Source organism: Hyperolius riggenbachi, chromosome 5, assembly GCF_040937935.1.
Source record: "Hyperolius riggenbachi isolate aHypRig1 chromosome 5, aHypRig1.pri, whole genome shotgun sequence".
In the NCBI taxonomy this organism is placed as follows: Eukaryota; Metazoa; Chordata; class Amphibia; order Anura; family Hyperoliidae; genus Hyperolius; species Hyperolius riggenbachi.
The window spans coordinates 66455069-66468844 of record NC_090650.1 but is presented as its reverse complement, the minus strand read 5'-3'; the positions used below and the strand labels follow the sequence as shown (position 1 = coordinate 66468844).

Here is a 13776-nt window from a genome sequence, read left to right as displayed (position 1 = left end):
ACAGAGGACTCCTCAATATATAATAAAAAATAAATGCTTACCGTATATACTCGCATACAAGCCGAATTTTTGACCCCCAAAAAGGGGGCCAAAAGTTGGGGGGTCGGCTTGTATGCGAGTCGTGGGTGGTGGTCTGCGCCCCCCGCCCGCTTGCTCGCCCCCTCCCTCCGCGGCCGCTGCTGCTGCTATTACCTGCTTCAGCGGCCGCTTCCTAATCCGGGTTCCCCTCTTCATCCTGCGGACTCCGTAAGTGTATCACAGCAGCGCGCCCGGCGCTGCTGCTGTGACGATGCAGGGGGCAGGAAAGAGCGGTTCCCCTGGTAACGGCGCATCGCCGTTACCAGGGGAACCGCTCTTTCCTGGCCCCTGCATCGTCACAGCAGCAGCGCCGGGCGCGCTGCTGTGATACACTTACGGAGTCCGCAGGATGAAGAGGGGAACCCGGATTAGGAAGCAGGCCGCTGAAGCAGGTAATAGCAGCAGCAGCAGCGGCCGCGGAGGGAGGGAGGGAGCGTGTGGGGCAGTGCGGGGCAGGGCACTATACTAGCTATACTGAGCACTATACTAGCTAAACTGGGGCACTATACTAGCTAAACTGGGGCACTATACTAGCTAAACTGGGGCACTATACTAGCTAAACTGAGCACTATACTAGCTATACTGGGCACTATACTAGCTATACTGAGCACTATACTAGCTAAACTGGGGCACTATACTAGCTAAACTGGGGCACTATACTAGCTAAACTGAGCACTATACTAGCTATACTGGGCACTATACTAGCTATACTGAGCACTATACTAGCTATACTGAGCACTATACTAGCTATACTGAGCACTATACTAGCTATACTGAGCACTATACTAGCTATACTGAGCACTATACTAGCTATACTGAGCACTATACTAGCTATACTGAGCACTATACTAGCTATACTGAGCACTATACTAGCTAAACTGGGGCACTATACTAGCTAAACTGGGGCACTATACTAGCTAAACTGGGGCACTATACTAGCTAAACTGGAGCACTATACTAGCTATACTGGGCACTATACTAGCTATACTGAGCACTATACTAGCTATACTGAGCACTATACTAGCTATACTGAGCACTATACTAGCTATACTGAGCACTATACTAGCTATACTGAGCACTATACTAGCTATACTGAGCACTATACTAGCTATACTGAGCACTATACTAGCTATACTGAGCACTATACTAGCTATACTGAGCACTATACTAGCTATACTGAGCACTATACTAGCTATACTGAGCACTATACTAGCTAAACTGGGGCACTATACTAGCTAAACTGGGGCACTATACTAGCTATACTGAGCACTATACTAGCTATACTGGGCACTATACTAGCTATACTGGGGCACTACCTACCCATACTGGGCACTTTACTAGCTATACTGGGACACACTAGGGGAATAAGGCGGCCAGCATTTCCTACCCCCGGCTTATATGGGGGTCAATCATTTTCCCCTGTTTTTTCAGGTAAAAGTTGGGGGGTCGGCTTATATGCGGGTCGGCTTATATGCGAGTATATACGGTATATATTGTAATCACAGAGATAATAAATAATCAAGTAATCAATCAATCGATCAATGTTACAGACTGCATCAAAACACCCTATTTTTATATTATTTTTACATATACAGATATGCCCAGAATGATTGTGGGGGTATAATTTCTAGAATAGGTTATAGAGACAAGGTAATCACCTTTTATGGTTTAACTCATCAAGGTATAATATTAAGAGTTTAAAGGGGTTCTTTCGCGAAAAAAGTAGGCAGTTAAAAAATGTGACAGATGACAGGTTTTGGGCCAGTCCATCTTTTTAAGGGGGATTCTCAGGGCTTTCTTTGTTTTCAACAGCATTTCCTGAACAGCAGTTTAACTGCCAAAATAGCAAGATACCAGCCGACCTCCCTAATCACTTGCACACTATTATGTCAGTTAGATTTTGCAACTGTTGTTCAGGAAATGCTGTTGAAAACAAAGAAAGCCCTGAGAATCCCCCTTAAAAAGATGGACTGGCCCAAAACCTGTCATCTGTCACATTTTTTAACTGCCTACTTTTTTCGCGAAAGAACCCCTTTAATCACATTTTGCTTTTATTTAGACATATGTCCTAGTAAAACATTATAAGAGAATTGTCCTGATCATAATAGACAAAAATAGGACAATATAAAATATTAATAATAATATAATAGATAAGATAGGCACTATATAAAATTATAAATATTAAATATAAAAAACTATCATTAGGAACTATCTGAACACACGCTATCTAATTAATATAAAAGATAATTGAGCGCATGTATAAATAAATACATATAGAAATGAGATTACATACATCATAACCCATCTCAATAGACTTGGCCAGTATAAGGAAAAATGACATACCGCAGGAAGCGCTGGAGCTGGAGCTCAGCGCTGACCTGCATACTAAAATCCAGCTGGTCCGTAACAAGTAAAAACATAATGGTGCATAGTGCAGAAGCGCGCAGATTTGCGGCCGCCGACACTTCACCATTGTTTATATATTTGATCTCTGCAGTGCCCTCTATAGAGGCTCCCCATGCCGATTGGTATTTGTCTGTTGGTGAGTATTTCAGTTTGCCCCAGCGCTCCCCCTGCTGACATATGTGGTAGATGTATGTATACTTGTCTGTCTTATGCACTATGCACCATTATGTTTTTACTTGTTACGGACCAGCTGGATTTTAGTATGCAGGTCAGTGCTGAGCTCCAGCTCCAGCGCTTCCTGCGGTATGTCATTTTTCCTTATACTGGCCAAGTCTATTGAGATGGGTTATGATGTATGTAATCTCATTTCTATATGTATTTATTTATACATGCGCTCAATTATCTTTTATATTAATTAGATAGCGTGTTTTCACATAGTTCCTAATGATAATTTTTTATATTTATAATTTTATATAGTGCCTATCTTATCTATTATTATATTATTATTAATATTTTATATTGTCCTATTTTTGTCTATTATGATCAGGACAATTCTCTTATAATGTTTTACTAGGACATATGTGAAAAAATGCATACGAGTACATATGCAGGTATGCCTAAATAAAAGCAAAATGTGATTAAACTCTTAATATTATACCTTGATGAGTTGAACCATAAAAGGTGATTACCTTGTCTCTATAACCTATTCTAGAAATTATACCCCCACAATCATTCTGGGCATATCTGTATATGTAAAAATAATATAAAAATAGGGTGTTTTGATGCAGTCTGTAACATTGATCGATTGATTGATTACTTGATTATTTATTATCTCTGTGATTACAATATATAAACATTTATTTTTTATTATATATTGAGGAGTCCTCTGTACCGTTATAGGCATTTGTATTGGCCTGAGGAAGCGGGCTCGGACCCGCGAAACGCGTTGCCTGTGCTCAATAAAAATCTTTTGTATGTTTACAAGGATTTCGTCATTGAGGTAAGACACCTCGCTACTTTTTCGCTTTTAAACTGCTTTTAGAAGTTTTTATCCTACTTGGGCACCTCTTCCCCTTTATGTGCTTCAATAAAGCAGTCCCCGTATTTTTAAAATCAGATATACATATCTGATTTTGACTGTATATATGATGTGTACACAGGAATCTCTTATATATACGAAATAACATCTATGCTGTAAGTATAAAGCCTGATGTGTAGTCGTGTCACTAATAGAGATGGTCAATGAGATGGAAATAATTCTGCATTGATGCTGGTTTATGCAAATGTATGCGCTCTCTTTGCTCATGAAATCAAATAATTTGATATGTTGTTAAAATTTGGTTTACTGATTATGAATTAAAGGGTACCTGAGGCGAATTAAAAGAAAAGCTTTATACATACCTGGCGCTTCCTCCAGCCCCCTTCAGGCCATTTGGTCCCTCGCTGTCCTCCTCCGGCACCTGGATCTTCTGCTATGAGTCCAGGTAATTCAGCCAGTCAGAGCAGTCTGGCTACGTGCCGCTTCCACAGCCAGGAGCGTTCAGCACCTTCACAATAGTGCTGCGCAGGTGTAGTATGCTCCCGGCGGCGGAGTGTGTGCATGCGCACTACACCAGACTGGCTCAAGTACCTGGACTCCTAGCAGAAGATCCAGGTGGCGGAGGAGGACAGCGAGGGACTGATTATCCTGAAGGCGGCTGGAGGAAGCCCCAGGTATGTATGAAACTTTAATTTCATCTGTCTCAGGTTTACTTTGTTACACAGTAGTACTATACTCTACATATGCTCTCCCCACAGAGCTGCAGGGAATCCACTGAGAATGTTGTGCACATTGAACACAGAGGTGTTGTCTATCACCCATAAACCTGTTTCAGATTGTACATGAAGAATGTGTAATAGAGGAAGAATCTCCTCATTCCCCTGCAGAGTACCTGCACATCATTCTTACATGTACCCACAGTTACATTGCCTAGGGCCTGATAGATGTTCTTTGTTCCGGTCTGTACCTTTTACAAGTACTCTTACCAAGGACTAGTTTTAGTCTAAAGGGAATAAATATAGTAGTCTACATATCCTTCTCACTTCCGTTGTCTTGTAAAATTCCTAAGCGTTGGCAGTTAAGAGACGAATTTCACGTTACATACTGTTAATCAACAAAATTGTAATATGCAAATTAGGAGTCGGTGGAATCCTAAATTGAGGAGTCGGAGTCGGTGGATTTTTGGACCGACTCCACAGCCCTGCTTTTCAAGGACGGGGGTCGCCAGGGCACACCGACTGGTTTGCAGAAAATTTTTCTAGACATGATTTGGTGCTGTGAAATTGCTTCAATAAATGACACTTTTGTGCTGCTGAAAGAATTGTATTTTTTTTCCCTTAAATGCTAATTGCCTGTTATGTTTTATTGAAGTGCGGCGTGAAATAGACACATTGAATGAGCGCCTGGCGGTGGAAGGACAGACGATCGATGGAGCTGAATTAAGTAAAGGTCAAATGAAAACAAAAGGTAAATGACTGCTACAAAACCAATCTTGCTACCCGGCGTAAGAATTGCAGTGTCGGTGTGCAGATGTGCTGTTAACAGAGATTTATAGTGACAGGAACAGGCAGGAAGTGGCCATCTTTATTCCTTGGTTTAAAGTGAACCAGTCTAGATCGGCAATGTAAGTAAAACGAAATGTGATGGGAATGATGACTCACTGGGCGGAAGGTTAGGAGGGACTCGATGCAATATTGGAAAAGGCAGGAAAATAGTTGACTCTGTACAGTAGGGTCTCAGGGGCTCCAGGGGACTGAGCTATTTAGATTCCGTGTCCCATAATAATAATGTTGTTATTATTATTGATTTATAAAGCCCCAACAAATTCCATGGCGCTGTACAAAGTAAGAAACAAACAAGGGGTACATAATGGTATACACCGATATACAAAATGCAGGATTGGTGTATAAAATACTGAGTTTGCGGTAACAGTGATAAAAATAGCAGGATTAATAAAATGTATATCGAAGTCATAGACACAAAAGGGTGAGAGCCCTGCCCTCCCGAGCATACAGTCTAGAGGAACGGGGGGGGGGGGGGGGGGGGGGGGGAGGGTTACAAGAGGTGGAGTAGTATGCAATAATCATACCTAGAGGCAGTGTGTTGTTAGGTGGTCTAGTAAGGAGTGCAACTTGGCCAGGGGTTGGATGGGGAATGGCTACAGTTAGCGAGGGGGGAAGTTAGAGCATATGCTTGTCAAGAAAATAAGTTTTGAGTTAGGGTTTAAAGATTTCAAAGGTTGCAGAGTGACTGATGTGCCGTGGGAGTGCATTCCAGAGGAGGGGTGAAGCACGTGCAAAACCTTTGTATACGTGAATGCAGGGATTTGATTCTAGAAGACTATGACAAAATGTCATGTGCAGGTCTGAGATTGCAGTTGGGTTGGTGTCTGGAAACTAGTGAGGAGATGTACACAGGAGAGAGATTGTGGAGAGCTTTGTAGGTTAGAGTTAAGATGAAACAGGGCAGGTCGCTACAACCATTCCACTCCTACATCGGGAGTAGTAGCACACCAGCAAGCCATATGCATCATAAAAGAGAAGAATCCCGGTGCACCGGCCGTGCATTAAAAGTCCAATTTTTATTAAAGGAATACTATCGATACCCAAGTGTTCTAAAATGACAGTGTGCAAATAATGTCTAAGTAGCTGTGTAAACATTTTCCTACTTTTCATGTTAAAGATCAGAGGCAAAAGCTGTAATTTATTGAGGGTAGGATTTAGCTATATTGGGACAAATCAATTGCAGAAGGGGTGTCTGCTTCAATGCACAGCCAGAGTTGCATATCAGACTACAGAAAGCAAATATCAAACATATCAAACTCTGAAAGCAAAAACAGTATGAAAAGCTGTGACAATTAGTTACATTTCCTCTGCTCTCTTCACACACCTCAGTCAGAAACACAGGACACAGAATCTGCAGCTGTTTGGAGCTCTCTTCTCTGTCACACACAGAGCTACACATAGAGTTACCTGATCAAGTGTGAGGGGAATTTCCCCTCTCCTCATGGCTCAGTCAGCCAGTTTTGGCTTCAGTGAAGTTTGAAAGTATTTTGCTAACAGTAAACAAAGAGGTTGCTACTAAAATGTATACACCAGTAATTAGCAGCACTTCCCAAACAATTCCTGTGTCAATTGAAAAAAATATGTGAATCAATAGTATTCCTTTAAAGGGAAGGTTCAAGCAAAAACAAAAAATGAGTTTCATTCACCTGGGGCTTCTACCAGCCCCATGCAGCCATCCTGTGCTCTCGTAGTCATTCACTGCTGCTCCAGTCCCCCGCTGGCAGCTTGCCGACCTCAGAGGTCGGCTGGGCGCATTGCGTACATTTTTACGCATTCCAGCTAGTGCAGGAACATTAACGCATACATTTTTTACGCATTACTGGTTCAATGCGTAAAAACTCACCTAAGGAGAGGGAGGCTCTGGTCCCATAGAGCATTCCCTCTCCTGTCATGGTCCCCGCTGTTGCACTAGCTCCCCCGTATCGGTATTCAACCGTTTTGGTCAAATACCGCTGTTTCCCCGCCGAAGGGAGGCTAAATAGCTTAAAGGAGTCATCAGGGAAAATAATGTAAAATGAGTGCTACTTACCGGGGGCTTCCTCCAGCCCCAAGCTCCCAGCATGTCCCTCACCGCAGCTCTCCCTGCAGCCGTTTGCCGCAGCTCCGTCCCGGACCAGGTCACTCTGTACTGCGCCTGCGCAAGCGGTGCTGTCAATCACCGCCACGTGGGCCGGAGCGGATTGCGCAGGCGCAGAACTACAGCTGTTTACAACTGCCAAAAAAAGCAAACCGCATCTCCTTCCACTGACATCACCTGCCAGCAGTAAAAATTTCACCATGTGATAAATGTCAGAATGTAAATCAGGGAGAGGAAAGATTTTACAATGGGCAAACACTGACTACCGTAAATCATTTATACGTAACTATGGTAAAAATTAAGCACTTTTTTATTACATTATTCTCACTGGAGTTCGTCTTAAAATTCTATGGCCAAGTTGTGTATCATCTGCATATAAATGGTAGTGAAACCAAAATTAATAGCAATAGCAATGTTTTGCTAGTTTCGGGGCTGGAGTTTGGGTATGAATTTTATTATTGTCAGGAGTAAGGGCAATATGACTTAGTGGCTTATAGAGGCAGATTACAGTATATGCTTAACGGGAAAATAGATGTGTTTATTTTTGTTTTTTTTTAAGAAAAGGAGGTTAAGATTGCATCTGCCACACCCCACTTTTTAAATACTATATTAATGCACCAAGGTAACTCTGTTGTCTGGATCTTTTTCCACTCTCTCGTACCCCCTTCTGCTAGCTGCAGGATTCTTCCCTCTCTCCCACGCTCCTCTCCTATGCTGCTTTGCAGATCACTCCTATGAGGCAGGATGGTAGCTGCATCATGCTGTGCACATCTGCTGCTAGCTGAAGCCTGTACATGGTTGTGTTGCTACACAGTGCAGACAATGACTTCAGACATTCAGCCAATACAGGAGATAATTATTAAGGACAGAGTTTTTCCTGAGGCTTTCCTGCTGAACTGCTTGGTATTCAGTCTCTTGTGACAATTCTATTGAATGTTTCTATTATTTATGTTAAATGTCTTTTTATTTTTTTATTTTTTTATTTTATTTTTTTTCATTTGCAGCCAGTCACAGCACCAGCCAATTGTCACAGAAGCTGAAGACCACTTACAAGGCTTCTACCAGCAAGGTAATTTTCAAAGGTGGTGTTCCTTGCATTCCTAGTCATCTAGTCACAGCTTCTAACAGAAGCGTATGCCTGGATGGCAGGTGTAACTTGAAATGCTGATTGTAACATGTTTTAGTTCTTCCTTATGATCTGATCATGTGACCTTTTTATCTCTGAGGACTAAAAGCATTTATGTATGGTGGGGAAGTTTATAGGACTATTGCGAACACTTTAAAATGCATGTGTACACATACAGAAAAAAAATAATTTCTCTTAGATTAAACTGTGCTATAAATAACTTTTTCCCATGTTCCTGTTGCTTATAGGGGCACTATGGCGAATTTTTTTTTTGCAGAGTAAAAAGAGCAATAAATTACTTTTCTCGTATGTTGCTGTCACTTACAGTATCTAGTAGAAATCTGACAGAAGTGACAGGTTTTGGACTAGTTCATCTTTTCATAGGGGATTCTCAGGGATTTATTTATTTTCAAAAGCACTTAGTGAATGGCAGTTGCTCTGTCCAACTGCCAAAAAACTGAGTAGTAAGCAGGGAAAGCAACAATTCAAACGAAGGCGTGGAACGCCGAAACGCGTCATGACGTCCTAGGCACAGGGAAGCTGCCGCTAACTCCCGTGTACCCCATCCCGCTGGTGTAACTGGATCCTTAGGATTACCACATCTACTGGCCATAGTGTGGAGGAGCCCAGATTGGTGATATTACATCTAGGACACGGTGATATACAACATTGTGATGAGCTTTGTTTTACTTTTTAACATTGTAAGTTTTACTCTTTGTCCTTGTGCAAAAAGCAAAATTAAAAACGTTAATGCACCAGAGAGCGCTCCTCTCCTTCTCCTTTTTAGTAAGCAGGGAAGCTGGCCAGCATCAATTGTTTAAATCATTTTTAGGGAATATCTTTGTAAAGCGTAAAAGCCTTGCTGAGAATCCCCTATGAAGAGATCGACTAGTCCAAAACCTGTCACTTCTGTAAGTGACTGCAACATTGGAGAAAAGTAATTTATGGCTCAGTTTACTCTGGAAAAACCATACTTCTTTGGGAATCGGCCTTGTGACGTGCATTCGCCGCCAGACAGTGTCCCCCCTAATGTCCAATGTGCCCCTTGGTGTTCAGTGCACTATACATTACCTGTCTGTGTCCGCCACTGGCTCCGTCCTCCGCCCATACACGCGCCCCAATGTGGTTGCTTGTGTGCACGTAGGCGCATATGTGATGTTCCACATGCACCCACGTTACTCTGGCAACCATGTAGTGCGCATGTATGGGCGGAGCCTGGAGCCAGCGGCGGACACAACCAGGTAACGTATAGTGCGCTTAGCGCTGGTGGGCACATTGGACATTAGCGGGGTTTCGTTGCTCATCCAGATGTCTCTTGCCGTGCACCCGGTTGACCATGATGGCCGACATCTTGCAGCATGTCTGATCAACATGCTTGACCCAAAATCGGTCGCATGTTTGATCGGGCATGTACTTGGTGGTACCGATTTTCATCTGATTCCATAATTATCTAATCAGATGGGCATCTTACAGTAAACAGTAAAATTCTGACAGCTTTTGGACTAGTCCATCTTCCCGTGAGGTATTTTTTAGAGTTTTCTTTATTTTCAAAAGCACCTACTGAAGGGCAGTTGCTCAGTCCATCTGCCAAAATAGGGGGGCTGGTCAACATTTTTATCTTTATATAGATCATTTCTATGTGTGTATGTGTGTGCTTTTTGTAAAGAATAAAGGACACACTGGGAACCCCCACATAAGGAGATGGTCTGGTCCAAAGCCTGCCAGATCTGTCACCTACTGTATTCTGAAATCCAGAACCAGAGTTTATCCTCCTACTAAAATTACTTTTTTTTTAAGATATCCCATTGTTTTATTTTATATTTAAACATTTACAAAGCTAAATGAATGTTTTGTTGTCTCTGCTCAGTGGCAGCCTATTTAGGGTCCCTAAATGAAAATACATAAACTATTGACCTTTTTCTATCTCTGCCTGTCCTCAGAAGTTGTATTCTGCCAGGAAAACTTTATGGCTGTAATTTGCTTATCAGTGATGTTTACTATATTCCTGACAATCTCCTGACAAGACAGAACCAGTCACTTCCATGCCTAGAAATTAACTTTCAGACAGAAAAATAAAACGAGTAAAACAGCCCGGTTATTAATATGTTTTGTATTGTAAATACAAATGTTTATCTCATCATGTCACATATCACCTCAGGTACACTTTAAGGGTGATGATGGGAATGAAGATGAAAGATGCATTGATTAGTCCAGGAGTGGCAGCTTTTATGAGATTACCTTAATATTCTTGTCTGATTTTTTTTAAATGTGTGTACCTGTTTCACTATATCGATGTAGACCGTTATCTTGTTAGCTAAAAAAACGTTTTTCAGAGAGTGGCCTTTAGAGACTTGTGACATCGCTATGAAATGTTTCAGTAAACTTACTGGTTAGTGGAGTATTCCACAGTACATTCAATTACCAAGTTATTTTGGGTATTACAAACTATATACGGAAGATAAAATCACAAGTGTGTATGTGCCGCCATCACTTGAAAACGCCTTGAACGATTTCAACAAAACTTGGTGTACAGATCCCTTACTACCTGGGAAGACTTGTTCTAGAGGTCTCAAACCCCTTCCTAAATTACGGTAAATTGTTTTTAGTCCTACACTGTTAATGGCAGAGGCCTCAAACCTGCTACAGTCGGTCATTGGGTGACTGGGGTTCAAATTCAGAAAAGGGGGTGGAGCCACAAACAGCCAATCAGAGTTGTTTGATTCAATGGGAAAATGTAAACTGCTTTAATTCTCGCACTATTGATGCCAAGGACCCCAAAGCTTACAAACTTGACTGATTGTGTGTCAAGGTTAGAAAAAGTGTTCGGTCTCAACAACAACCAAATATATACCTGAGCAATGCCTGGTCCTCAGCTAGTTGATAAATAAAAACTCTTCTTTTCCCTCTGGTTTGCTCTGAGAGATCACTAAGGCTTTCATTCATAAAAGTGTGTTCGGTAAACAAAATCTGGGCGGGAAAATACTGCATTCGGTATTTTAGACTTCTGTGTGCTAATTCATAAAAATGTTTACAGTTGCGGTGGCAGTTCGGTATCTATTTAATTGCCACTGCTTAGAAGAACTTCAAAAAATGTTACACATGCAGGCTTTCTGATGTAAAAAACATTTGAAAACGGGTACCCAAAAGGTTAAAAAACACAGCCTGGGTATCATGGAAAGCCTTTTTTGTTCTGTTTTTCACTGCTGCTGCCTGGGAGGTCTGTCTCCATTAACGTAGCTGTTATCCGCATGCTTATCGGCTCTTCCAAGGGAGCGGTATTCTCCGTCTCAATACCGCTTGCTCTAATCTTTATGAATTGAAATTTAGTGACGTGTTGAGATAATCTCCGCATAAGGCGGTAATTTCCCGCACTGCTCGGTAATTTGAGCTTTTCATGCGGTAACAGTTTTTATGAATTAACATTTTGCCAAGTGGTCGATAAAGTCAGCTGTTCTCAGCATTACTGCATGCGGGAATGCTTTATGAATGATAGCCATTGTGTTTTGGTGTAATGCTGTTTTTTACTGCGCTTTCTCAAGATGTATTTACAACTCCTGCTGTGTTTACAAATGAAGCCATTTATCCCAACCAGGACCCAAACCATTAGTTCAGTTTTTGTTATCTTTTGCTCTGTCAGTCTGTATCTTGTGTTCTCTCCTATTAAAGCCTCATACACACATGCGAGGCATGTTGCCTGGCAGAGATCGAGACTCGATCCCTCAGGTGACATTTCAGGTCTGAGGCTGTAAAGAAGGGTGAGGCAGCAGCATCTGAGGAGCGTGTTACAGCAGGATGGGTGAATGGGGAGAATGATGCCCAGCTGAATTGATTTACTGGGCTGGTCACTGGTTGAGGCATTGGGGGCAGCTGTACACATGCCAGGTTCTCGGTAGAGGGGGTCGTTATCGCCTGTCTAGGTCGAGTTTCATCTACTGTGTGTACACAGCTTAAAGAAAAACCTTAACCAAGAATGTAACTTTATCCCAATCAGTAGCTGATATCCCTTTCCCATGATAAATCTTTTTTTTGCTTTTTACAAAAGGATAATCAGGGGGCTCTGTATGGCTGATATTGTGGTGAAACCCCTCCCACAGTGTTATGTCAGGACCATGGTCCTGACAGTTTCCTGTCTGTGAACCTCTTTGCATTGTGGGAAATGGCTATTTACAGTTGGGTCCAACTGCCAAAAAGCATGCAGCTTCTCCTTCCACTGACATCACTTGCCAGCCGTAAAAATGTCACCATGTGGTGAATGTCTGAATGTAAATCAGGGAGAGGAAAGATTTTACAAAGGCTACAACACTGACTAAATGTATACATAATTATTGTAAAAACGAAGCACTTTTTATGACATTATTTTTACTTTTCATCTTTAATTATTTTGATGATGGCTAGAGACAGAATTCAAAGATTACTCATGATTTTCATTGCTTATAATCTTTTTAGGACTAGCACATTTTAACAGCTGTACATCTACATTTGGGTGGATGCGGCCAGAGGGTGACGAGGCGGGGTCACTAGGCCGATTCCCGAAAGATTTAATGCAAATGGTGACCACTAATCATCCAATCTCTTTCATCCAATCTTACCATTTCTATGTAATATAAGAGAACTGCCTGCATTATCCCTTCAATATATTCACCCAACTTAAGGTGCCCATACATCTAGCGATTCGGCTGTGCGATCAACCATTCGATTCAATTATTTTATAGAATTGAGAGGGAATCTAGTGTGTTCCAGAATCCCCAATCGATGAAAAGTGGCTGATATGTCGATCGACCAGCTTCGTAATTGAGCGGGATGCAAGATATCGGTTGATTGCCCCGGAATCGGCTAGTTTACATGTCATTCAATTGACTCTGAATCAATTTTTGCATTCAGAGCATGGAGACAGAACATCGGTCAGATCGATTAGTGAAGGTGAATCGCATAGGATATCCCTTGTAGTGTGTGGGCCACTAGTTGATCGACTTTCGATCAACCACACTGAAGTCGATTCCTTAATAAAGTTGATTGCTTTGTCAATTTAATCAGAATCGCTAGATGTATGGCTACCTTTACCCTTACACTATATATAGATTTGGTAAAATTGGATGAAAAAGATTGAATCCTTACTGGTCACCTTAAAGTGGATCCGAGGTGAACTTTTACACATTGCATAATTGTGTTCCTTTCCTATTGTTTATAGGGCACTCCTCAAGCCAAATATCTTTTTGTTTTAATACTCTAATTCCCTATAAACTAAAAAGGCCACGCCCACAGGTTTTCAGAGAGCATTGGCAGTAGCAAGGGCTCATGGGAGCTCAGTCCCGGCAGGAGGAGGGGGAGGTGTTACTAGCCAGAGATTTCAGAGCCAGAGGGGAGGAGGCGGGATTAGGTTTTTTTTTGCTCAAGATGCAGATAATCCTGCCTCTGTGTAATGTTTACAAACACGGCTGCTGTCATTGTATAACAGGAATAAATGATCATATTCTATTAAAGCTGT

General features: G+C 41.8%; 1 protein-coding gene across 8 annotated transcripts in view; it reads left to right on the top strand.

Annotated features, from left to right (window-relative positions):
- WDR37 (WD repeat domain 37) overlaps nt 1-13776 on the top strand; it is a 248229-nt gene that overhangs the window by 144062 nt on the left and 90391 nt on the right. For all 8 annotated transcript variants that reach the window (XR_011020768.1, XM_068235817.1, XM_068235816.1 and 5 more), the window contains 2 exons: nt 4895-4990; nt 8170-8234. Coding sequence is in view for 7 of the 8 variants with exons in the window: in XM_068235817.1 (XP_068091918.1) it covers nt 4895-4990; nt 8170-8234 (161 nt within the window). In the remaining variant the exon portion in view is untranslated. The remainder of the gene's footprint in view (nt 1-4894; nt 4991-8169; nt 8235-13776) is intronic.